At 34.9% G+C, this 26,443-nt stretch overlaps 1 protein-coding gene across 2 annotated transcripts in view; it reads right to left on the bottom strand.

The window, feature by feature from the left end:
* brun (trafficking protein particle complex subunit brun) overlaps positions 1-26,443 on the bottom strand; it is a 452,915-nt gene that overhangs the window by 138,683 nt on the left and 287,789 nt on the right. For both annotated transcript variants that reach the window (XM_090414220.1, XM_090414221.1), the window contains exon 19: positions 7,418-7,530. In XM_090414220.1, the coding sequence (XP_090270346.1) occupies positions 7,418-7,530 (113 nt within the window). The remainder of the gene's footprint in view (positions 1-7,417; positions 7,531-26,443) is intronic.

The raw sequence follows: 26,443 nt of genomic DNA, 5'->3' as shown, positions 1-26,443 counted from the left end.
TAGGCCACATATTCACCAAGACTCAACTACTTTGTTTCTAATACTCACATAGACATAACCTACCTCTTGGTTTTTTGTATATTTGCTTCTTCAGTCTGATTGGCCTGGTTGGACAACTTACTCTTTTCCATTCCTAGACACACTCAAAAGTCCAAACTTAACAGGTTACCCCCTTTACCAAATTCAAAACCATGTTCACTGACTCTGTATCACTATCACATCTAGAAATCCTAGCTAAACTTACACATTCTTAGTGTGTAAGTGTTCCTTCCAAGATGATTTAGTTTCCCTAACTTGTTGCATAAGATCTCACTCTAATAAATAATTTTTCCAACTACTTGATGCCAAATCCATCAGGAACTTTTTCCCGTTTGACTTGAAGAGTTGTGGATTGTACTTCTTAGGAAACAAAAATAGGAGACTGTTCCAGAGGGCAGCAGCAGCAGAAGAAGAAGAAGGGATGAAGAAAGAGAAGAAGAAATTTGTTCTACAGGTTTGGAATTGACTGAGGAGTAATGATTAGCTGCAGCACTTGAACAAATTTGACAATGGGGGGGGGGGGATTATTGATGCCATTGCTGATGAACAGTGGCCATCATAGAATTATTTGTAGAATATCCAAAGAAAATGTATAGTGAGAGAGAGAGAGAGAAGTGCATTAGTGAAAAAGGATCATTAAGCAATCTAACTGATCTTTTCTGTATAAAATCTAGCAGTTTTAGGGAGCTCTTAGGTGTACTACCCAGATGTGAGAGCAATATTCAATGGTCAGACAGAGCTGTGTTTTGTACAGAGTTAGAAGCGATAAAGAAATGCCTTAAGAAAAAAGAAAAACTTAATTGTTTGGATGCAGAGGAAGCAACAATTGTGATATGCTTATGTGATGAGAGATTTGAGGCTAGAGTAATCTCAAGAAGATAAATCTCATCTCAAATAAAAATTTGGATGTTGTGAAAATTAAGATAGAAGGGAATTTTTTGTGGGAAATAAGGCAGAACTGTATTTTACTAGCACTTGAAATGCATAGCTTATAATAATTTTAACGCAAAATGTGTAATCCTACACTTTGCAATACTGAATTAACATTTTGCTGAAACATCAGTCTATTCAAATCCTGCTTCAGGGTTTCTATGCCAATTTTATTTAATATTACAATTCCTGACTTAGCACCACTTCAAACCATCCTCAAAATGATTAACATATAAACTAATAGCAGGGATTGCTTGAATTCTGCTAATCTGTGCATTATGCTGTATTCAATCCATGAGTGCAACCCATTTCTTCCCTGCCCCATTTTCCATTTTCATTTATTCCCCACCCCAGTGTAACCATTTTTTAGTCTTGAAATGCATAGCATATAATATTTTTAATGCAAAATATAAAATCCTACACTTTGCAATACTGAATTAACATTTTGCTGAAACATCAGTGTATTCAAATCTTGCTTCAGAGTTTCTATGAAAGTTTTATTTAATAATACAATTCCTGACTTAGCAGTACTTCAAATCATCCTCAATACAATTAACAAAGACATTAATAAGAATTCACCTGCATTCTGCTAATCTGTGCATTATGTGGTATTCCCTGATTGCAACCCATTTCTTTCCCACCCCTCTAAAACATGCAATCAGTTCAATATCCAGCCATATTTTCTCCTCCAATTTATTTAAAATCTTATGTGGTACTCTGTCAAGTCCCCTCTTCCTAAGTCTAAAAACAGTGTAACCATTTTCCTTAACCAACTCAACTCTCACATTATTATTATTACGTGACACCTCGGGAGTCCAAAGACTCATCGAGAGAGAGCACCTAGTCTACAGCTCTCTGTCTCCACCACTCAATTCACCAACTACAACTAACTGCAACTACATAAGCCACATCTACTGCCAATCACCACTAGTATTTTCACCGACAATCCCAAACATCCATGCCCATGGCGAGATTTGAACCCGCAGCCTTTTGGCTGGACAGCAGATAAGCTAACCACTTGGCCAACCAGGCCGGCATTTACATTATTATATAAAAACTGAGTAAATTGCCAAAGCAAGATCTGTCCTTAGCAAACTCATTTTATCTTCCACAAAGTATCACATTCCTATCTATTCCTGAATTTGTAACTTAAAAACACTTCCCCCATCAATAACTAGTAATGTGATTTGCTACCTCTAACATGAATCGTCTCTTATAACAGACCGACATTGTCCTCATCACATTCTCATTTTCATAACATATATGCTGATATCCCATTTGATCTCCAAGATATATGCACATTAAGATTTTGCAATATACTGGAGCACCATTTTTTATCCTTCTATTCTCTCATCCATTCTTCTCACATCAGCACCGTATAATCATCTTGATGATTATACAGCACTGATGTGATGATTATATCATCAAGGATATACCATCTTCATGATATATCCTTGCAAAGAATCAGTAATTCAGCAATGTCTACCTGTCACCTTCCTATTGTCTCATTCATTAAAGCTGAACTTCTACAATTATTCTACTTTTTACTTGTCATATAGTAAAATAACTTTTTAAGATTCCCTTAACCTTTTTGGATAATTTTCTCTCCTAGTCCTTACCTTCCTCACTATGCCTATCCCTTTCTACACTACACTTTGTATTACTTTGCAAGCTCATCAAATTTCTCCTTTACATAAAATTCTTTTACAACTTTATTATCATTTTTTTTTTAATGCAGTTCCTGTTTCATGGTTTTACTCATCCGTTTAACTCCTATCTCAATCTAGGTAATCATATAATCCTGACTTTGGAAGTGGTGAGTCACGTGAAGCTACAGAACAAGCAATTATGACAAATCTAGAAGACAGCTCAGAAGACAGCTCAGAAGAAGAGAAATCTAGAAGACTGCCCACTCAGTCTCCAAAAGTTAGATAGGGCTAAATGGCCTCGCCTACTCCCGTATACGGGAATAAAAAGGCGTTAGCTGATTTTTTTTTTTTTTAGAAGACAGCCAGATTTATAGCATCAAACTATCTGACTATTTCTGATGTATTGAAACCTTCCTTGGAAGTTTCTGATGCTATAATACTGTTTCTAGCTGTCTTCTAGATTTGTCATAATTGCTTACTACATACTATAGCTTCACATTACTCACTACCACCTCCAGAGTCAAAATTATATGATTACCTGGAGAAAAATTGGAGCAAAATGCTATGCTATCTATATCCAACACAGTTAGCTCCCCCCCCCCCTTCTGTCAAATGCTCCTTTTAAATAAGTATTCCTTGGCCATCCTCTAAGGATTTCCTTTCTCTTTTTAATCAATGTCTCCACATTAAAAATCCTCTGTACATGTTAAACTACTTTGTTTACTCATCCTGTGTTCACTTAGCTAACTTGCCTATACATATTTTCTTTCTCTGAACCTCTATTCCTAAAACAGCATCCAGCTATATTCTGTTCTGTCAGCCTCTACATCACACACAAGATGGCTTCAAAGTGCCTCTTAATTTACTGTTTTCATATCAAACTTCCACTATTGCTGGATGCAATTATTCTGCTGTCATCAACAATGTAATATTTGGGTAAGTCAAACTAACCAAAGTCATAACCTCCTACCTCTTATTACTGATGTTTCTGGAATTGGTAAACAACCACAAAAATTACCCCTTAGGCCAGAAGTATCCAGGGACATTTCATTCCAATCAATCTTTTACAATATGGCATTCAAACAAAGTTTCTTCCCAGAAGTTATTTTCAGCTTCCTTTTACACATTCGACTCAATGGAATGTCATGGCCAAGAAACTTGGCTTCAGAGAAATCTAATTAATGCCTTGGATAGCCCTACATTTCCAGGAGAGATGAAATCCTGCTATCTCCATATAAGATTAGCTAACTCAGCTGCAGCTGAAAAGTTCTTAAAGATCTGGGAATTGAATCCTGTCTAGAATTTTGGCATCCTAGACAGGATTCAATTCCCAGATCTTTCCAATCAACAGACATCATCATTGCTGACTCTGCTTGAAAACAGTGATGTTATCTCCATGTTATCTTTACCTGTATTAAAAAATTAAAATGTACCTTAAAAATTCTCATTTCTTCACTAACTCCTCTACACTCTTACAAACCAACAGTCTTTGCCCAATGCTTAATTCATTTCTCCCAGTGAAATTATTCCAGACATCCATATATTGTGCACACCATTCCTTCTACACAATTTACACAACCAATCATTTGCCATCACAACCATTCTCCAAATGCTTACAGCACTCATAATTTTAGCTTTTTTTTTCTTTGTCTACTTCTAGCAATTCATTCTCCTTTTCTCTCATACCACATTTGTCTCCTTTTAAGTCACTTGTACATACTATTACAATTATTTCTGTGAATTTTTACAGTCTCCTAAACCTTTGCATCAAAAATCAAGTTTTCATCAATTATTTATTAAGCACATCTATTGTCGTTGAATTTCTAACAATTAGCCTTAATTTTTAAATTATTAATTAGCCCTTAATATTTTCCTATTTCAAAACAGTCGCATCAAGGAAAGATTCCCCTGTAAATCACTCTAATCCCCCTCCCACACACACATACAAAAAAAAAATCCCACCACCTCTAGCCTCAGTTTCAATATCACCCTTTTATCTTATCCAATTTTATTTGATAAGATAAAAGGGTGATTTTTAATTCTAATTTGTAATGAAATTAATTTTCTCTGCTTTGACCTGTAATTATATATCTCTGTAAGATAGCTTCCAATTTATGCCTCTACTTCCAAAGTAAGATTTTATTTATATTTTAATCATATTCTATATTAGATTTCTAATCTTAGGTGACAGATGCTTTTCTTCTATTCTACTTGAAGACCACTGTACAGGTCGGAAGTGGTATGAAAGTTTCATGTTTGTCTCTAAAGCAGTGTTGCCGGAAGAATTAACCCAATGTATTTGGGACACTAACAAAGCGATGTAGATGGGACACTAAAATTTTAAAGTAATACTTGAATAAGTTAACAGAACAAACTGATCCTCAATGAAATATTTTGAAGATTTTTTATTTTTTTTTTTGCTTTAAGATGATAATGTTTTGTTATTTTTATTTATCTTTGTGTTTGTTGAACTGTGTACTGAGTTGATAAGCAAAAACAATTTTTTATATTATGTTATCAATTCCACATGTATCACTGTTGTGACACTTCCAAGGAAAAATATACAAATGTGCTGAATTGGTAGGCTTTTATACTAACTACAAATCATATAATTCAAAGAAATTATGAGTTGATGAAGTGTAATGACTCGTTTCAGCAAAATGATCAATTACGTTATTAAGAATATACAGTGATACCCCGAAGTTACGCAGTAGGTGGGTGGGATCAACGAAAAGTGTGCAAGTCGAATTCGCGTAACTCGAGATATAATTTTGCATGTAATTTATATATACAAACATACAATTGGGATCAAAGGTTTACAAAAACACCTATATTTTTTAAGAAATATACAGTAATCATAATTGTAGTTTTTCGTACATAAAAAAAAAGAAAGTTATTTCAATGTCTATGGTTTCATAAAATCTAATAGATTCGTCTGACAGCATAATGTCTTTTTCTTGTCATGCAAAATTTCTTCATAGCAAGCCAGTGATTTTTTTTATTCCTTGCCTTGTGGCTACAATTCGTTCCTCGTTAGAATCTATGTCCTCCAAAATCTGTAAACCTTTCTTAATTAAGCTGAGACCTTCTGTTAATTCTGCAATTGTCATGTGCTTTTCTGGTAAAACTGGATCTGCGGTTTTGGTCTCTTCAGTAACGCTTTGCTTACGCATCTCTATGAGCTCATTGTAAGCTCCTTGTTATGTGAGTCTAACAGCTCGCAGACATCTTCACTGTGGACTTCTAAATCTAATTGCCTGGCAAGGTTGACAACTTCTTCTATTGCCTCAGCAACTTGATCAGTTTCTGGCAACATTTCCGTTTTGCATTTAAAAAAGGATGGACAAAGTTTATTCCAGACACCATTCAAGGTTTTTTAGGAAATTTCACCCCAAGAATCTCCGATAATCCTTACAGCATCTAAAACATTAAACGGTTTCCAAAACTCTTTAACAGACAGTTGCTCATTTTGCCTCATAGCTTCATTCAGACTTGCAAATGAACGGCGTGCGTAGTATGCTTTGAATGTTTTGATAACCCCTTGGTCCATCGGTTGAAGTAAGCTGGTTGTATTTGGAGGCAAGAAAACAACTTTTACACGTGGATCAAATCAATTAAAGTTGCAGGAGGGTGACCAGGTGCATTATCAATAATGAGCATAACTTTAAACGAAATTTTTTTAAACTGGCAATAACGTTCAACTTCAGGTATGAAGTGGTGACCAAACCAGTCTTCAAAAATAGAAGCTGTCACCCAAGCTTTAGAATTTGACTTCCAAATCACTGGCAAGCCAGCTTTAGATTTTGTTTTCAGAGCTCTTGGATTTTCAGAGCAATAAATTAAGAGAGGTTTTAACTTGTAATCACCAGCTGCATTTCCACCAAGCATTACTATCAACCGGTCTCTGGAAGCCTTAAAGCCAGGAAACGTTTTTTCTTCACATGCGATGAAAGTTCTCTTAGGCATCTTTTTCCAGAACAAGCCGGTCTCGTCTACATTAAATGTGGTTTGACTGCTATAGCTACCTTCCTCGATGATAGCCTTAAGTGTCTCAGGAAAAGCAGACGAAGTCTCTTTATCAGCGCTTGCCGCCTCACCACTCTCCGCGATGCTGTGCCAGTTACAGCGATTTTTAAATCGGTTGAACCAACCATTACTGGCCACGAAATTTTCTTCTTTGGCCGCTTCTCCAGCTTCTACTTTTAGCCTCTCAAAAATCAGCTTGGCTTGGCTGCATATCATCGTTTGATCAACTGGGCAATTTTTTACTCTCACTTGATTATCACACCATAATTTAAGCATCACTTCCATCTCACCAATAATCCCATAACATTTACAAATTATGCTTGAATTCAATGATTGGGCATTTTTCATAGCAGCAAGAATTCTTTCTTTATCTTTCATGATTGTTCTTACTGTGGATTCCTGTAGATCGAACTTCTTTGATAGCTCACAAATTTTCATTCCGCCTTCAAAATCCTTAATAATGTTGAGTTTTGTTTCCAAAGTCAATGTTTTTCTTTTCTTGCTAGCTGTAGAAGAATCGGACTTGCTTCTTTTGGACGACATTATTATTTTTTATGTGATTTTGTAGACTATAAAAATCGTGTATGAATGGAGACTGCATGAAACAAGTCAGTGCTTGTTCACAGCATGTGCGACACTGGCAAATGCAGCCGGCGTGGAAAGATACGACCAGTGGTGAGGCATGACGGGAATACGTACATATAAGAAACTGCGTAACTCCGGATTCGTGTAAGTCAGGGTATCACTGTACTTAAAATGCAAAATTAACTCACCTGAGGGGGATAAGGTTCAGGACTAGTAATAATAACTGGTTTTCTGCTTGGTGTTCCTACTGATGTTGAAAGGGTTCTTGGGCTCTTTGTAATGTCAGAGTCACTGTTAACATCTTAAAAAAAAAAAAATCAATAATCTGTTATCACAATCTAATTTCAGTCACTGTATAAACTAACTTTCAGTGTGGTACTTTCAAGCAACACAGTGATTGCACATTTTATAAGGACTTTCTGACAATACCAAAATACTGAACTCATGATCTTACTCACTACACAAAAATACACTAAAGAGAATTAGCAATGAGAACAAGTTCCTTTAATTAGGAATTAATGAAAGTAAAGATGGCAAGAAAAATGCATTATACAAGGAAGAATGCTAGAACTGACGAAACCAATTATAAAATCTATCTGTAGAGTGATCATTAAGGTGTTGGAGAGTCAATATCTTGCGTGGGTAGATACTTTAACCCTCTATAATTTTAACCTACTTTTAATACAGCCATGCTGTATTAAAAGTAGGTCTTCTTTCAGCAATATGCTCATGTTTTATATGAGCATATTGCTGCATATTTCAACTGCAGAGTTGAATAAGGGGAATGGATGGATATTCTATGAATACTTCTAAATTTTTGTCAAGGCACTTGACAGGATTTCATATAGAGGAGGTTGTTATATAAACTCAGAGGATGGGGTGTACAAAACAGACGTAATGTAGATGGGAGAGTGGATGAATGACATGACAGGTATCAGAGAGTATTGCATGGAATTGCCAAGTTAAGAGGAGCTGACCAGACCAGTGGAGCACCAGAGGATTTTATACTTAGATCATTGTTCTTTGACATGTATAGTCATGATATTGAGGTGATTGAAGACGCCATGTAAGTGAATGATAGCAGTACCTTCCTTGATTTGACAGGAAAGAAAGTTTTTCATTAGACAGACCATTCAATGGCACAATGTATGGTAAATGAATGATGAACAAGAGATCGTTCTTCCCTTCTGTATGAAATGTCACGGAGATGTTGTTCCTTTGTGATATTTTAAACTTCTGCTCGTCTAATCTATGCAAGGTAAACTGCAAGAACATGAAATTCTATAAGCACCTGGATATCTGCAGAAGGAGATACTGTTTTTTAGAGATCTAAGGAAGCTACAGACAATTTAGATAAGTTTATAATGTTAAAAAATATATATGTAAAAATTTCTGTTTTTACTGCATCTAAAAGATTCATACCTGGTTTCTTTCCAGTATCTCAATTGATTTATCTTAAAAGAATAACAGTTTCCCCAAATTATTAAAACTATTCTTATTTACTATATTTACTTATCTTAGTCATAAAAATATAAGACAAGAGAACTGTAATACAAAAAAATAAACATTAACTAATATTATATATATACAAATATAATTATAAACAAATAAATATTTACATGTGATTTAAAAAGAACTTTATAGACATGCACTCTCACACAAACACAAATTAATTTCAGAAAAAAAAAATAAATAATAAGTTTTAAGTGTGACAATCAAAATAAACAATGGAAAATTCATTAATTCCTTTTGTTAACCCTTTGTTCTCCATTACAATTATATGTAAATACAATCAGCCATACAATCAGTTCAAATGAGAACTGATTGTTTAAATTCAAAACGAGCATCCAACTTCAAAAATGAATCCATTTTCTTAACTGGAAACAAAAAACGATACACTCCTACCTAGGCAGTTTTCATCATAAAAGTTTTACCATAAATTAGATTTACCTAGCTTCAGAAAACATTCATAAAGAAACAACTCTGGTATAGAACCATGACTTGACAGTTTGTTAAAAACAATTTTTCTGCTTGATAAAATGTTCCAAATTCTATTTCACTGTTTCTTCCTTGCCTCCAATATACTGACTACAGAGAATCTTGAACTGTGCAACAACACATACAGAAGACCATATAGAAGACAATAAACCTCTTCCACACACGTGTAAAGGATGCTGGAAGAGGGAGGGTGAGTTCCCCCCCCCCAAATGTAACTTGCACCTATTTTTTGAGAGAGATGGTGAAGGGAGGGTGAAGTCCCCCCCCCCCCCAAGTGTAACTTACACCTATTTTTTGAGAGAGATGGTGAAGTGCATGAAGACAGCAATCAGTACAGGCTTGAAGTAAACACTATCTTAATTAAATGCTATCTTCTCAAGTTTAACTATCTTTAGAACAATATAAATTATTCTATCTTCAATTAAAGAATGTGTGAGCAACAAGCTTAGTATGGATGACAATAGTAGTCCAATTACTAAGGGAAATTATCTTTCTCCAAACTAGTCTAAATATCTTTAATATCAATATGTATTTCAAAGGCCTTCTTTAGATGTATATCTTATGATGGTCATTCACAATCTGAAAGAAACTCTTGAACATAAATCTATTGGTATCTGATTCCATTCTTTTAATTCCTTACTTTCTCCCTTTGCTCTCACCTACATTCAATTCCAGTCTCCACAACCAAAACTTTTCAGCTCTTGCAACAAGTTGTGCAACTTCTTGGATGTCTGCATAAGCATGCACTCATTTTAAACTGCAGATTTAATTTAATAGAGTTCTTGTATGGGTAGGACAAACAACATGTAAAATAAATTTTCAGAGTTGAAAGAAAACAATTTTACTATGCAGTTTCAGTGTAATACAGTAAAAGAATTATAAGTTCTTGACATTTACTCACCAAATTAAAAAATCTGAAACTATTAAACTCAATGTGTTAGGGCTCTTTATGAAACATCAATGAAGTTTAGTGATTTTTATAAAATAAATTAAACTTATAAACTGTTTTAATATCAACTTTAAATCTTATAAAATGACTTAATTCTCGTGGAAAGGCTTAGACATTGGTTATACATGCTTACTAAATAGCTTAAGGAAATTACAACGTACAATAGAATATACATTAAAATAAATTTTAATACACTTCCAATATTTCAGCAACGTCACGTTGCCATTTTCACAGGAACTTAGAAACAAGACACGCGTGCACGCAAGAACAATACACAGTGTTGGATTTATAATTTATATTATTGAATGTAGAGGGAAAAGTCTTAGCACATCACACATTTTGTTTTTGTTTTTTTTCAGATAGAGGGCGCCAAAATCAGGACTCTAGTCTTTGTGTTGCTGCTACAATTTTGTTAATGTACACCATGTTGTTTTAGTCTCGCGTATTGTGACAAACAGTGTTTTTGTGCTCTGAAGATGCTGGTTATAATACCAGCGAAATATCAGCATCAAGTTAATAAATCAATTATTTACTTAGTGTCTGTGTTCTATTATACCGTTAAAATAATAAACAACATGTTCGACGAACACATAAGTCTGTCCACACGTTTATAATTAAAGATTATATCTAACAGATCTTATCCTTCTTGTTACAAAGGACTTCTATCATAACTTTACTCTGATCAAGGTTACATTTCAAAACATTTATATATCAAATCAGTTCAAGATATTCACAAAGAATACAACTCATGAACCATCAGACATCATTTGCAATTCTCTAAGCTCAGTCAATCAATTTCAGTTCTTGTAAGTTCGAGATTTCTAAATTACATCAAATAGGCTTCACAGTATTCTCATTCAGTCAATGAACACTTAATTCAATAATACAGCATTTATAATTTATATTATTGAATGTAGAGGGAAAAGTCTTAGCACATCACACATTAAATCTTGACTCACTGAATACAGCAACTAGGAATAATTTACTTTCAGCGGAATTAATTTTCGTTACTTCTCACTAAGTATAGTAAAGGTAATCTTACCAGGTTATAGCTTCATCACATCATAAGGAGATCGAACAATAATTTTAAAGTCCTTCCTGACTTTTACTTTGTAGTAACGCAAATTTAAATGAATCTTCCATTTCCACGACTGATTTATAGACTTGGGAGAATATAATCTTTATGCACTTGGTTTAAGTTATCTACTTATTTCTTTGTTTTCTTATACGTATTAACCTATTTCTTGTACTATTTCACTGCTAGGCGTTACGAAGTTTTGGTAAAAATCCAACTCAAAAAAAGGTACGTTAAAATACCAAGCGATTCCCGGTCCTTTAAATACCGTTTTCGGCACGTCAAAATTCCCCTCCAGTCTCCAGCTACCATTCTCTATACTCCCCTATTCGATTCTCCCTTTACTTTCATTTTCCTACCCACTCCTTCCTTTTTCCCGCCAAAAACTGGTTCTCACCGGTTTAGCTCATATCGAACTTGTTTTTCCCTTGGTATATAGTAGTTCACGCTCCAACATGCGCTAGGAGAAATTTGCATGTTTTCTCACAACAACCAATCAAATGATATCACAAAGAATCTTCTGGATATATTAAAATTACATACATTACAGTTTCTTATATTACTAAAGGAATAAAGCAAATAAAATAAATGACACTTTAATACAGAGCTTTTTCATATCTATAATATATTTTAAAATTACATAAATAAAATTAACTAACAAAACTCAAAAGGATTACATGAATAACATTTTATAAGCAAGAGACTGACAAAATAAATTTAAATAAACCCTGCTTATGATATGGTAGGTCATGTTAATTATGAATGAAGTATTATTAATTATAAATATCTTCATTCAGAATTTAACAACAGCAAATGAGGACGAAGCAGGAAGCTATTCTTTCTCCTAAAAGTTCTGATGGTGCCCTAGCAGGCAATGTAGGTATTCTTGGCAGTTTGGGCTGAAGGTCTTCTGATGTAGGTTTCCCAAATTTGGGGCAGTCTCATGCAACCAAATTTGTTGAGGTTTGGATTGTTTCTCAGGGCTGAGACTGATTCCATGAATAACCTTTCGTATTTGAATTTACTACAGTATTATCATGGCTTTCTTCCACCGTATTCTATGGCGGGTATCCAGAGCAAAACTCTGCAAGAATTAAAGAAAAACAAGGAAATAATAATCACCAAAGCGGATAAAGGGAACACCACGGTATTGCTTAACAAAACGAATTACACAGGTAAGCTTAATGCTCTATTGTTAGGTCTGGCTACTTACCTCCCTATCGAGTACAATCCCACCAACTCTCAAATTAGAAAACTCTACAGGCTACTTAAGAAAGTCACTTCTTGGCTTGTAGAAGTCACTAACAAATTAAAATCGTTTAACTCCATACCCCCCCCCCCACTTATATATGGACTCCCAAAAATACATGAAGAAAATGTGTCATTATGTCCCATAGTGGATGGCTTTGATTCCCCCACATACAAACTAGCTAAACATTTGGCCAAAGCGCTCACACACTATACTGGCATACACCATCATACATAAAATACTCAGCCCACTTCAAAGCCAGCATAGAAAACCTTACATTCCAACATACTAACATAATGGTCAGTTTTGATGTCTCCTCCTTATTCACAAATGTCCCACTCAAAGAAACCTTAGAGCTAATCCAAGCTAAATTTCCTTCCGATAACACAGCCCTATTTCAGTTTACAATGAACTCAGGCTATTTTGTTTGGCAAGGAAAATTCTATAAACAAATAGAGGGGACAGCCATGGGTTCTCCACTCTCCCCACCCTTGGCCAACTTTTATATGGAGACTTTTGAAGAGAAAGCCTTAAACTCTGCCCCACAAAAACCAAACATATGGCTTCGCTATGTTGATGATGTGTTCACTATTTGGCCACATGGCTCTGATGCACTCCTCTCCTTCCTAACACAGTTAAACAACCAACACCCCAGAATCAAGTTCACCCTGGAAGAAGAAAAAAACAATTGCCTTCCCATCTTAGACACACTAGTCACCCAGCAGCCTAATGGAACCTTGGTTTTCTCAGATTATAGAAAACCCACCCACACAGGCAGATACATCCATCAACAATCCCACCAACCTCTCCCTCACAACAATATGGAGTCATTAAGACACTACACAACAGGGTTAAACTTATCTGTTCAAATGACAATGCCCTAATCACAGAACTAAACCACATTCTCAACATTTTCTCAGCCAATGGCTACTCCCACCAAAAAAAAAACCCAAAAAATATTAAAACCAATAAACCACAACCCCCACTTCACAACAAGGATTACTAAATCCATCACTATTCCCTATATCTGAGGCACCTCGGAAAAAATTACAAAAATCCTAAAAAAACATGACTTCATTTCTTGTTACAGACCATATAGAAAATTGGCATCCCTTATCCACTCCACTAAAGATCAACCTCCTCCCCTAGACCTACCAGGTGTATACCAGGTCCCTTGCAGCTGTAAGCTGTCCTACTTTGTCCAAACAGGCAGGATAGCTAATATCAGAATTTCGGAACACAAGGACTACATCCAGTTTCACCAATATAGCAACTCTGGTCTTGCAGACCGTGCTCTGGATACCTGCCATAAAATACAGTGGAAGAAAGCCACGATAATACACCGTAGTAAATTCAAATACAAAAGGCTATTCATGGAATCAGCCTTAGCCCTAAGAAACAATCCAAACCTCAACAAATTTGGTTGCATGAGACTGCCGCAAATTTGTGAAACCTACATCAGAAGACCTTCAGCCCAAACGGCCAAGAATACCTACATTGCCCGCTAGGGGGCACCAACAGGACTTTTAAGAGAAAGAATAGCTTCTTGCTTCGTCCTCATTTACTGTGTATTGTGCTTGTGTGCTTGTGTGCACGTGTCTTGTTTCTAAGTTCCTGTGAAAATGGCAACGTGACATTGCCAAAATATTGGAAGCGTATTAAAATTTATTTTAATGTATATTCTATTGTACGTTGTAATTTCCTTAAGTTATTTAGTAAGCATATAAAATGACTTAATTTACATAATATTTTTATTCTTTTTGTGGCTGATAAAGATACAGATATATATTTAACACTTTGTTGATCTCCATTCTTGAGCTTGGAGAAGAATAAGCTGGGTTCAGGCCAACAAATAGTTGAGTAATTATGGAAATATAACAAGGATACATGTTTAAGTTTTGTAGATCTGGAAAAGGCATATGACAAGGTGCTAAGAGGAAATCTTTTCAAAATGCTCCAATTATATGGTGTAAATGGGACATTATATCAAACAACATATAGTCTCTATTTGAATTGAAAATCAGCAGTAAGAATTGAAGGAAGTACAGGAAGATTGTTTGATGTTAAATCAGGTGTGAGACAAAGATGCACATTATCATCTCTGTTATTCATCATCTATATGGATCACATTATGAAGGAAAGTAAGTGGTGTTAAACCTGATATCAAAATTGGAGATGTAATTCTCAGCTCTTTACTTTATGCAGATGATGTTATACTTTTAAACAAATCCAGGACAAGTTAGCAGGATTCCCTCACCAAATTGAATAGCTGTTGTAATAAATTTCGTATGAAAATCAGCATTAAAAAGACAAAGACAATGAAACAGGCAGAAACACCTTAAACATCAACTGCATTCTGAATGGAACAAGTAGAACATTTCAGCTATTGAGGCACATTTTTTAGTGAAGATAGCAAATTAAATTTGGAAATAGAAAGAATTAGCAAAGCCAGTATGGTAGGAAGTCAACTGAATAAATTTATATGGAATAAGAGAGATTAGTCAAAACAGTAAACTCGCTGTATACAAGACAGTGTTCAAACCAATTTTAGCTTATGGATTCAGATTCATAAGTCAAAATTGGTTAAAGAGCAGAGTTAAAAATAAAACTCTTGATGAAAGACTGGTGACCACAGATATGAGAGTCCTTAGAAAGATTAGAGGACTGAACACATGATATCAATGGCAGTATCATATTAAAAAAGAGGATATTAGGAAAGAATTTCACATTACTAGCATTCAGGAATGTGTTAGTAGAGCTAATCTCAGGTGACATGGCAACTTAAACAGAATGGGAGAGGAAAGATTAGCTAAACAAGTGTTCTTTGTCAGGATGACAAGAAAAAAAGATCCAGAGGAAGACCAAGATATTGGTGGATTAATACAGTAAAAAGTGCCTTCGAAGACAGAATATGATCTGATAATATTGGAATAGTGACAGATAACAGATTAAATTGGAGGAAAATTATTGATCGGAAGTTTGTAATGATGTAACTTTTCATTTAGTGCTATCATAAAATCCTGTACCCCCCCCCCGAGAGTATATGTCAGGAATTTGATGATGACCCCCCCTCTTTACAGTAATATAATGCAGTTTTTAATGCTATGTTAGGATGAAGACAAGTAAATTTTAATTTTAATGTTAAATTAAATTTCCCAACACAGTATTAAAAATTGCATCATATTCCTGTAAAGGGGGAGGAATAAATATGTTTAATTATATCTGTTCTCTTTTCAATATATATATATATATATATATATATATAATATAAGATTGAATAAACTAAGTTTATTTTAGCATTCAGCAAACATAAAATGTGGTTGTCTGAATAAAAACCAGATACTCCACAATAAGCTACTCTGATGCTATGGCTCTTAAGGATTAAGGACTGCAATCTTCATGGAAAGATTTCCAACATATGGGATGGAAACTGTATGGATGGATGCAGTCTGTAATGGATATTGGCAGAATTGACTGATTGATTGATTTGGAGTTTTATTGTACAAGGACAGCAAATGTCATAATGCACCAGGACATGTTACAGCAGCACATAGGGTGTTGATAGGCAAATAAATAGTTACAAAGAGATAAATTGGTGAATAATATAAAATATACCTATAAAGTTATAAGAAGATAAATGAGTAAATAAAATGTATGTACAAAGTTTACATGGTCTTGCCATAAATACTATTACAACTTCTGCATACCCCTGTGCTGTCCTCAGAATTGCACGAGACCAGTTCCATTAGTGGTGCTATGCATAGTCAATGTTTGCCTGTTTATCAATAGAGAGAGAGAGAGAGACAGTTGTCTAGCTGTGAGGTTAACATGCAGTGGGGAGATTATGAGAAATGTGTAGCTGTAACAGCACTTCACAAGGCTGGAATGCAGCTACCTGTTATTTTCAATACTCTAAAAAAACACTTGAGATCAGTATGATGTTTGTGTATCAGACTATTAACCATTTTAACAATAACAGAAGACGTATCTGAATGCCAAAGAACAGGTCAACCACGCCGTGCTAGGATACAACAGCTTGTGAAGGTATGCCTCTGGTGTAATCCTGTGAGAATTCAGAAAGTGATGTCATGAGAGAGAAACGTTTCACAGAGAACGATGTAACGTGTACTAATTGATGACCTGGGGGGTTGACAGCCTATCATCGTTATACTGGCCACTTCCTAACAACAAAACTTATGCAGCAGAGGGTGATAAAATCAAAGGCACTTCTCTGGTGGTACATGAACAACAGACACAGAGATATCCTCTTTACAGAAAAGTTTTTCACCACTGAAGAGTCATTTAACCACTAAAATTATTGGGTATATGCCCCGGATGGTCACACAGCATGTGCCATGGTACCCAGGATTCGGAGGGATCATCACGCTGCATCAGTGATGGTTTGGAGGTGGTAGAGGAGCCTGGCCCCTGAACACACCTTGTTTCATGGTAGGCAGTAGACCCTCCAACAGGCTTCAAGTTATAGTAACAGACAGAGCTTTGTATTGGTTTGGCAATTATAGCCAGTGCACAAGGATAGAGCAAGTAGGGGTATGTGTTCCAAGTGAATTAATGGGTACAAAACTGTTAAAAGGGTAGTGCAGGGTGGTCATCTGATGCACCAAATACTAGAAATAAATTAACAACATACATTATCCACAGACATAAAATACTTACCTGTAGAGGAATGCCAAGCCTGCTGCATTAAATTGCCTTAAAACCCTTAATTACGAGACATAACCTGCCTTGAATGGATGGATGGGATTATATCATAAAATGAAATTTATTTAATTGCATATAATGCAAACATATACACGTTTCAGCACTTCACAGCACTCCACAACAAGAGGTCATCCCTGGAAGTTGAATAAAGGTGTGGTTAGTTGGGGTGTGAGGATTAGATTTTTTGCTTGGAAAGTTGTGAAAGAGTGGAATGGATTGTCAGAGTCAATTCTGATTGCACTGTTTGTTAATGGATTCAAGAAGAGGTACAATATATTGTGTGGATAGTTCGGGTCTCCTATGATGAGTATTCAGACTCCATGGAAGTGCCTGTACAATAATAATAATATATTGCATATATAATTAGCTAAAATTACATGTTACTATACTGTTGCTGCCACTTTTTGATATCTTGATTCTGTTAGTAATGGGAGTAGGGGGAGGGGGAGGATTGCTTTTTTTCTTGCCTAAGGTGCTAATTGCTCTTGTTAGGGTACTGATCTTTTTGTGTAGATAAAATATTGCAAGGGCAAGTGTGTTTGATTTTGGCCTCCCTGTGTCTGGAGGAGACAGTTGAATATTAGTGGTGCTATGCATAGCACCACTAATATTCAATTATTCTGTTTTAAATTTTCAGTAAGAGGAGACTATACCAAATTTTAGTATAGTCTAGCTCTTCTAGACTGAGGATGTAAGACAAGAAATGAAGACCAAAAATTATATTTGTTTTCGTCCTCATTTCACTCAAGCATGAACAAACAAAAGTATCCACATGCTTAATTAAAATATACAAGTTTAGTTTAGGCCTCTCAGCCTGAGAGAGGTAGCCAAATCATTATGGTGCTTTTAGCCATAACCTGCCTGTGGATTCTTCAACCTACTCCACTCTGACTGTGATCCTCTCTAAGTCACCAATGAAGAAACCAACAATCTGATTTGTGAAATGGAAATATTGGCCTATTGAACTGAAACAAAAACTTAAATCTCTTCACCTTCTGACTCCAAGATTATATGGCACACTCAAAATTCAAAAGATTGATATTCCTATGTGCTTCAATAGTTGATGGAATATGCTCATCTATTTATTTATTATCCAAACAACTATCTGGATTATTAAAAATTCAGGCAATTTTGCTCTAAAATGGTTGAATCATTTTGTCATCTAGGATTTTCTTGTGAGTTTAGATATAGTCTCTCTCTCTCTCTCTCTCTCTCTCTCATGAACTGGCAAAGTCTACATGCTTGTGTGTGTGTGTGCATGTGTATACACACACACACACGCACACAGAAGAATTCGAGTAGGCTCGGATGTGAATGTACATGCCTGGGATCGCTCCTCTTTTGAATGAATGGCATAATTAAAAGAGATTTTGGAAAACAAATGACCAGAAACTCAATTAAGATTACATAATATGACCTCTAAACCATCTCTCAAATTTGGAAATGAAAGCTGGATTCTAAAACAAAGAAACAAAGACTGGAATCAGCACAGATGAAGAGAGTCTAAGACCTCTCCTGGGACTCACTAGGTTAGATAAAAAGAAAAACACAGAAATAAGAGAATGATTAGATACAAAAAACATCATATAAGAAATAGAAGAATATCAGCAAAATTGGCTACACCACATAGAAAGGATGAATAACAACAGGATTCCCAAATTAGCATTTAAATATAAACTTACAGGAAGAAGAGACCGCAGACATCCAAGATTAAGGTGGAAAGATCAACTTCATCTGCAGAGCACGAACAGGACATAAAGGCTATACCTGAATTGCTTACACGACGACGATGATGATACTCCTAAGAGCATTTGTCAAATTCCTCAAATTTATAACAGTTTACAATGAAGGCCTAAAAAGAGGGCAATTTCCTTTAGTATAGAAATGCTCTAAAATTATACCCATAATCAAACCAGGGAAAGAAACATCTGACAAAATTAGCAAATACAGGGCAATCAGTTTCATAAACATTGCTGATAAGGTGCTAGAAAAGTTTCTGATAAACCAAATAATGCACTATGTCTACTCAAAAACATATTTTGATGGAAATTTTTTCACTTGGTTATGCTACCAATTATATACAGTCGGATCTCTTTTAATGTGGTAGATACATAACTAAGATGATAGCAGGTCTGCGGAATGAACCATATGAGAACAGATTGAGGATTTGTGGGTTGCAAAAATTGGTTGATAGGCGGAGAAGGGGAGATATGATTGAGACATTCAAATTACTGAAGGGTTTCTATAAAATTAATTCAGAAGATATTTTTGAGAACAGGGCTGGTTGTGGGAGGACTAGGGGACATCCATGGAAACTGGGCAAAAGTGTGGTTAGTAAAGGTGTTAGAGCTGGGTTCTTTACTTTTAGAGTAGTGAATGAGTGGAATGCGCTCCCTGAGTCTGTGGTGGATGCTGTGACAGTGAATGAGTTTAAGGCGAGGTATGATAGATACTGTATGAATGTCAAATAGTTGTGATGAATATGATTTGGGGCCTCCCTCGATGAGTCTAATGACTCCCTGGAGTTGCCCGTAATAATAGTAATAATAATACATTCCACAGAAAACTGCATATAAAAAATTGCACAAAAAAGACCTAAATTAAGTTGAAAAATTAGGGATACATTCCATACTTTTGTAATTCCACATAAAACCGAAGCAATGAATTAAAATAAACCTAAAATCGCATAAAAAAAGTTTATAAAAATTCAGGAAAATAAAAATGCCCAAGTTTGTTTTAAAGCTTTAATCATTTAATTCTATTGAAAAGTAACAATTTTTTCATCAGAATTATCGTCGCTATTATAAATATTCGGCAATGTTTGCGAACTGGTTCAAAATTACTTTCATCACCAGAAGAGATAGTCAGCGCATCAGATCTGTATGGTAAAGGCAATGGTTCTTCACAAACAGAATTAACTTCACCCTCGTTCTGTGCTAATTTTTTTCATCTGACAATGTAATCATTGATTAAACTTTGCAATGATGATGATTTTACTAATTTTTTATACAGCTCTCTGATATCCAGAAATACAGTTCTTCAGCTCACGTTGAAATTTAAAGGCTCGTTCAGAATTTGTGTCATTAACAAATAAATGATTTTCCAATTTATTGCACAGTTTAAGACCTTCTCGAATTATATTTGCAGTGAGGGGGCCAGGTTTTTCTTCCCCTTCACTATCATTTTCTGGATCGTCGAAGATATCTAAAGTTAATCGATATCCAATAATATCATTGTCATTTAAGGCATTATCCACAAGTAATTCATCTACGTTTGATACATTTCTGGCTAAATGTACCTTCTCCACCAATTTCATGTGCCAAAGTAATGATTTCAGCTGATAACGTAGATGTTTGAATGGTTGCACTGTTTACAACACATCCAGGCCAAGTTACTTTTTAGCAGGCATTTAAAGTTCGTGATCTTATTCAGCGATAGCAGATGCAAAATGATTTAAACAGTCCAAAATAGAAAATTTTTTCCAAAAGTCAGTTACTATTAATGATTCATTTTCTAGTTTATCCGATATAAATTGAAAAGTGTGCTTAATGTAATGTTTTTTAAAAGTAGCAATTATGCCTTGATCTAATGGCTGAATAATGCTTGTTATATTGGTGGAAAAAACACTACCACACATTTGGATGTTCTAAATGCGGATGACTTGGCACATTGTCAACAATTAATAAAACTTTAAAATCGAGAGCTTTTTGCTTCATGAATGTTTCCACTTCTGGTACAAAGCAATTATTGAACCATTCAGTAAATACAGCACTTGTTACCCAGGCCTTTGTATTAGCCATCCAATGTACCGGCAGCTGTTTTAGATCTTTGCCTTTTAGAGCACGTGGTCTTAGAGATCGAGTTACTAGGAGGGGTTTCAACATTCGATTCGCTGATGAATTGCTACCAAGTAACAACATTACTCAATCTTTGCTTGCTTTAAATATACTTGCTTTTTTCTCAGACTTTGCGATGTAAGTTCGACTAGACATTTTCTTCCAAAACAATCCTGTTTCATCAGCATTAAACACTTGATCAGGACAATATCCATCATCTTCAATAATTTTGCTAACTTCTCTTGAAAATTTTTGGCTGCTTCTTCATCTGCTGCTGCAACCTCGTCTGTAATCTTCACGTTATGAAGTGCATTCCTTTTTTAAAAATCCGGTTAGCTATCCTTTGCTAGCCGAAAATTCTTTATCAGCCTTGGAAGTGGAAATAGATGGCTCCAGTTGTTTCATCTGTTTATAAAACCGAAGAGCTTTTTGTTTAATTAAATAACCACTTATAGGAATTCCTCTTTGAGTTAATTCTTCAATCCAAATTACGAGCGCTCATTCTGTATTTTTAATAAAGCTTCTCTTGAGTACGATGATAATTTGGCACTTAGTTTTGTGCCAGTAATGACTGATTTTCTTATTACAGCATCAATCTTTTTAATTGCTCCCATAGTAGATTCGCCTAAATTAAAATGTTTACCAATCGCCGTAGATTCCTCTCCTTTTGCTAAGCTACCTAAAATTGCAATTTTCATTTCCAAAGAAATTGCTTTTCTTTGGTGCTTTTTTTTTCCCCTCCACTGGGCCCTTTAAAATAAAAATTAGCAAAATTTAGACTTACAATAATCAAAAGACAAACACACTTACTCAAATGCAAAACTAAACTTCATGGACACTCACTGCTTACTTACTCACATTATGCCAGAATGCGCTGCAACACGCTGTTCATTATGTACAACGGGGAAACCCCAAATTTGCATGAAATATGCACTGCATAACTTCAAAACTGATAAAAAAGATACCCATAAAAAAAAAAATTAAAAAAAAAAGAGAGACCCGAGTGTATTTGGTTTAATCCTTTACCCAAGTGTAAGGATAAAACTAAATATATAATTGGTAAAAAACATATTAAGCAGCAATCAATATGCATTTAGACCTCAATCAAGCACAGTAGATGCATGGATGCAATTATGGAGGTTAAAGAGTTCACAGAAGATGGTCTACAGTAAAAAAAAAGATATACTACTGATCTCACTCGATGTACAAGGAGCCTTCAATGCTATGTGGTGGCCAGCAATAATCAATCAATTAAACGATTTAAAATGTCCAAAAAACTTACTCTGTCTTACAAAAAATTATTTTACAGACAGAAGAGCAACCATTACATTAAAAACTACAACTGTAACTTTATGTTTTTATGCCTTTATGTTTTTAACATATGTCTTAACATACGAGGCTGTCTGCAAGGCTCTTGCTGTAGACCAGGCTTCTGCAACTTCCAGTACGACTCACTATTAAGACTTCCTTTTCACTACTTACCATCATGATGATGTGATGGTAAGTAGTGAAAGGAAGTCTCACTATTAAGGCTTCCTTTCACTGCTTACCATCACATCATCGGCAAAAGTCATAGCTTTTGCCAATGATGTGATGATAATGATTCGGGGACATGACGGCTTACAGTTAGAAGTAATGGCCAACAAAGAACTCTTTAAAATTGCAGAATGGGCACGCGAGAAGAAAGTTACCTTCAATAGCACCAAGTCTAAAGTGCTCCACATCTTACGTAAAAAATCAAAACAACCTGTAATGGTCTTCCTAAATGGGGAAGTTCTCGAGGTAGCCAGCGAACTGAAATACCTAGGAATAACAACAAATGAAAAATTTTCCTTCAACAAGCACATTTCATATGTTGCCGAAAAAACAGCTTACAAATTGTAAACCTTCTAGCAAAGTCAGTGGGGATTAGGACAATGTTGTATTGATATAAACAATATATATCAAAGTTATACTGCCATTGATATTTTATGCTGCACCTGCCTGGAAACATACACTAAAATCTAAGAAAAACTGACAAAAGCTAAATAGAGTTCAATGCCTTATAGTCGTTAATTAAAGGATACAGGACAATATCTTTCAAGGCAGCTTGCATTATTGCAGCTCTAACACCGATCTGCCTGAAAATACAAGAATTCTCTCTTATGTATGAAGTCACTTCCAGAAGATACAATGAAAATTACAACAGTGATCCAAATTGCTATAAACGTCCGCTTCACTACAGTAAGTGGCCTCAACCAGCAAAGAGAATATATACTAAGGAGAAGGAAAGCTCTGAAAGTGACAAATTCCAATATACACTAACAGAAGCAAAAACAGAGGGAATGTCCGTTGTTCTTTCATTGCATATAGCAGGTAGTCCATTATACAATAATGCTACTCCAGACTGCATCCACTCTATTCCAACAACCAAGCAGAACAACTTGCTATAGTTTCATTCACTTACATATCTCCAGCTTTCATCAAAAGAGAGCAACAATTTACAGTGATAGTAAAAGCACTATAGATGGCATAAAAAACCAGAACCATATAGCATTAATATAAAAAAAAAAAAAGAAAGAAGCCTAGACTTGTGGGAAGAAGAATGGAAACATCAAAAAACAGATCAACAACAAAAGAATTCTTGCCAAGAATCCGAAGTAGACTCTGGCTGAAAAAACACGCAATTTCTCTAGGTTTAAACTACTAACGGGACATGGAAAACTAAAACACTATTTACACAGATTCCATATCCTGGAATCACTATCATGCATTTGTAGTCCACACCTTCAACAGACTGTTGCATCACTTTTATCACATACTTTACAACTCTCAGATGCTGGACTCCATTCGGATGCCCCTAATACAACATGTCATTACTTCTGTAGACAAGTGGCCAGTGTCAAAACAGAGACTTATCGAAAAGTATTACACAGAATTAATTAAATTTGCCAATAAGATCAACTTCCAGTCATTGTAATGCAACATAAATTACTGATATTGTATGAATTATATAGTGTAAATATATGTATATATAAAAATATAAATATGGATGTAAAAGGTCAGAATATGTACATATAGATGTAAAAATATAAATGTAAATATGAATATTGATACCAAATTGGAAATATAAATGTTAACCAGTACTTGGAAGCCACATGTAATATATGTATTTTATGCAGTGGGGCATGTAGGAATAAATTACCTCCTGGTAGGGTTACTATTGGGAGGAAAATGCAAAAACATACATGCATAAGCATGTACACTTTGCCAGTTCATGAATATATGACTAAGTTTATAAGGTAGAACACAGGAATAAGATAATAACATTTATTTCAATTGACAACATGATGCTTCGTCCTAATTAAACAGGATTTATTCAAGTGTAAACATACAAACTAATAGACAAAACAGTAAGGGTTAACTAAAGTAAAAACTATTATGCAGTTATAGAAGAGACTGATGTTATTTTAAAATATTTCTAACTACATGTTACATTGTTCAGAACGTTGTGCATGTTTACATAACCATGTGCTAATGAAGGCTAGGATGTATTCAGACAAGTTGATACTTGGATTGATATTAGATGTTTAGGATATAAATGCCATTTCCAAAGTCTCCCAGATTTTTTTCTCTGCTATATCATGGCAATGGTGCGATAGTTCCAATTTATTCCATAACATTTGATGTTTCATTTACAAAGTATCTTGTGGGTCTGCTGAAGAGAGCACATGTGATCACAAAGTTGGGGCTTCACTTCTAATGGTATTCAATATCTGAAATGTGTTTTTCAGTACATCGTTTAATTGATTTTTCTGTATGTCCATAGTAAGATGACTGGCAATTGCACCATAGCTGATAAACACCATGATGTGATCATTACAGCCATTTTGAAGAAAAGTGTTTTTTAAATATTGAAGTTCTTTGGCTAATTCATCCTTGTCAGTGATGAGTTGGCAGGTTCTTGCTCTTAGTGTAGAAATAATACCCAATTTTTGAGTTCTATAATGATGGGAAGAGGCAAATAGATATGTCAGTATATGGAGACTTTTGAAATATAGAGACTTTTAATTTTCCCCAATTCCTTAGTAAACGGTCCAGAAATGGGAGTGACCTATTAGATTCTAATTCATAGATGAATTTTATATTAGGATATTGACAATTCATGTACTGATGAAAAAGCAGATGGTTCCAGACTAAGAATATATCATCAATGTACCTTTTCCATAATTTTGGTCTATGATGGTATTCTTCTAAGATCTTGTTTTCAAATGCTTCCATATAAAGGTTTGCTAAAACTGGAAAGAGGACTGCCCATAGCTAAGACCAGAGTTCTGTCTGTATATTGTGCTTTTGTATTTGAAATATCCAGATGAAATACAGTATTTTAGGAGTGCCATAACTTCTTAGAGAATTTATCTTGTAGCAGTGCAAGTAAATCATCAGTAGGAACATTGGTAAACAGATTAACTATGTCAAAGCTTGCTAAAATGCCATGTCCATCAAGGATAAAATTGCTTGAAACAAAATGCTCAAAGTTTTTAACAAAGGATGGTGATTGTCCTGTCAGGCTCCTAAGTAGTTTAGGTAAATGTTTGGAAAGCAGATATATCAGAGAATCTGTCCCTTCTACTATTGGACATAGAAGTGTGTCTATTTCATGAATTTTAAGAGCTCCATATAGCCATAGAGGAAGAGGATGAAAACATCAGAGAGCTAGTCTGGTTTCTCTGTAAAACTCATAGGTTGTTTTCAAATGGTTATTGGTGCAATTTTGAAGTTTGCTAAGAGAACTTCAAATTTAGAGAGCTTCAGTAAAAATATCTTATGTGAAGCACCTCACACTCCACCAGAATATGACTAATTGCAAGACAGGTGTCACATTTCTTACACATAGGTGGATCATCAGCACTTCCTGCATCTCCCATTCATGATGAGGGGAGGGGGAAGAGAAAAATTAGACTTAGAAATTTCAGATTTTAAACAAAAATAACTAAAATAGCCAAACTGAGTATACAGCTTCCTCTTACTATAACTCAAAGCACTGTAACAACTGCATTTCCCTTTCCCACCAAAGCAAACTATGCTTCACTAAGTATAGTGAAGAAATTTTATATTAAACAAAAAAGAGCTATAATATCCAAATTTGATATTCATTAAATGTTTGGCTCCTCTTCCCAAACCTGGGAGTCCAAACTCACCCTTAGAAGATTTTATCTAAATATACACAGGTACAATCACTAAACTTGCTTCATTTGATTGTAAATTAAGACTGTAAGGGTTTTTATTCTCTCCTTATATCCAGAGGCCTAAACTAAAGTCTTGCAGATTTTTATGAAACAAAAAGGAGATGTAATTACCAAATTTAGAATACTGTCCAACTCTTATTATAACATAAAGAACCAT

Source organism: Typopeltis vanoorti, chromosome 25, assembly GCF_054136105.1.
Source record: "Typopeltis vanoorti isolate ZY-2024b chromosome 25, IOZ_Tvanoo_1.0, whole genome shotgun sequence".
Taxonomy (NCBI): domain Eukaryota; kingdom Metazoa; phylum Arthropoda; class Arachnida; order Uropygi; family Thelyphonidae; genus Typopeltis; species Typopeltis vanoorti.
Note: the sequence above shows the minus strand (reverse complement) of the source record. Positions and strands in the feature narration are given on the sequence as shown.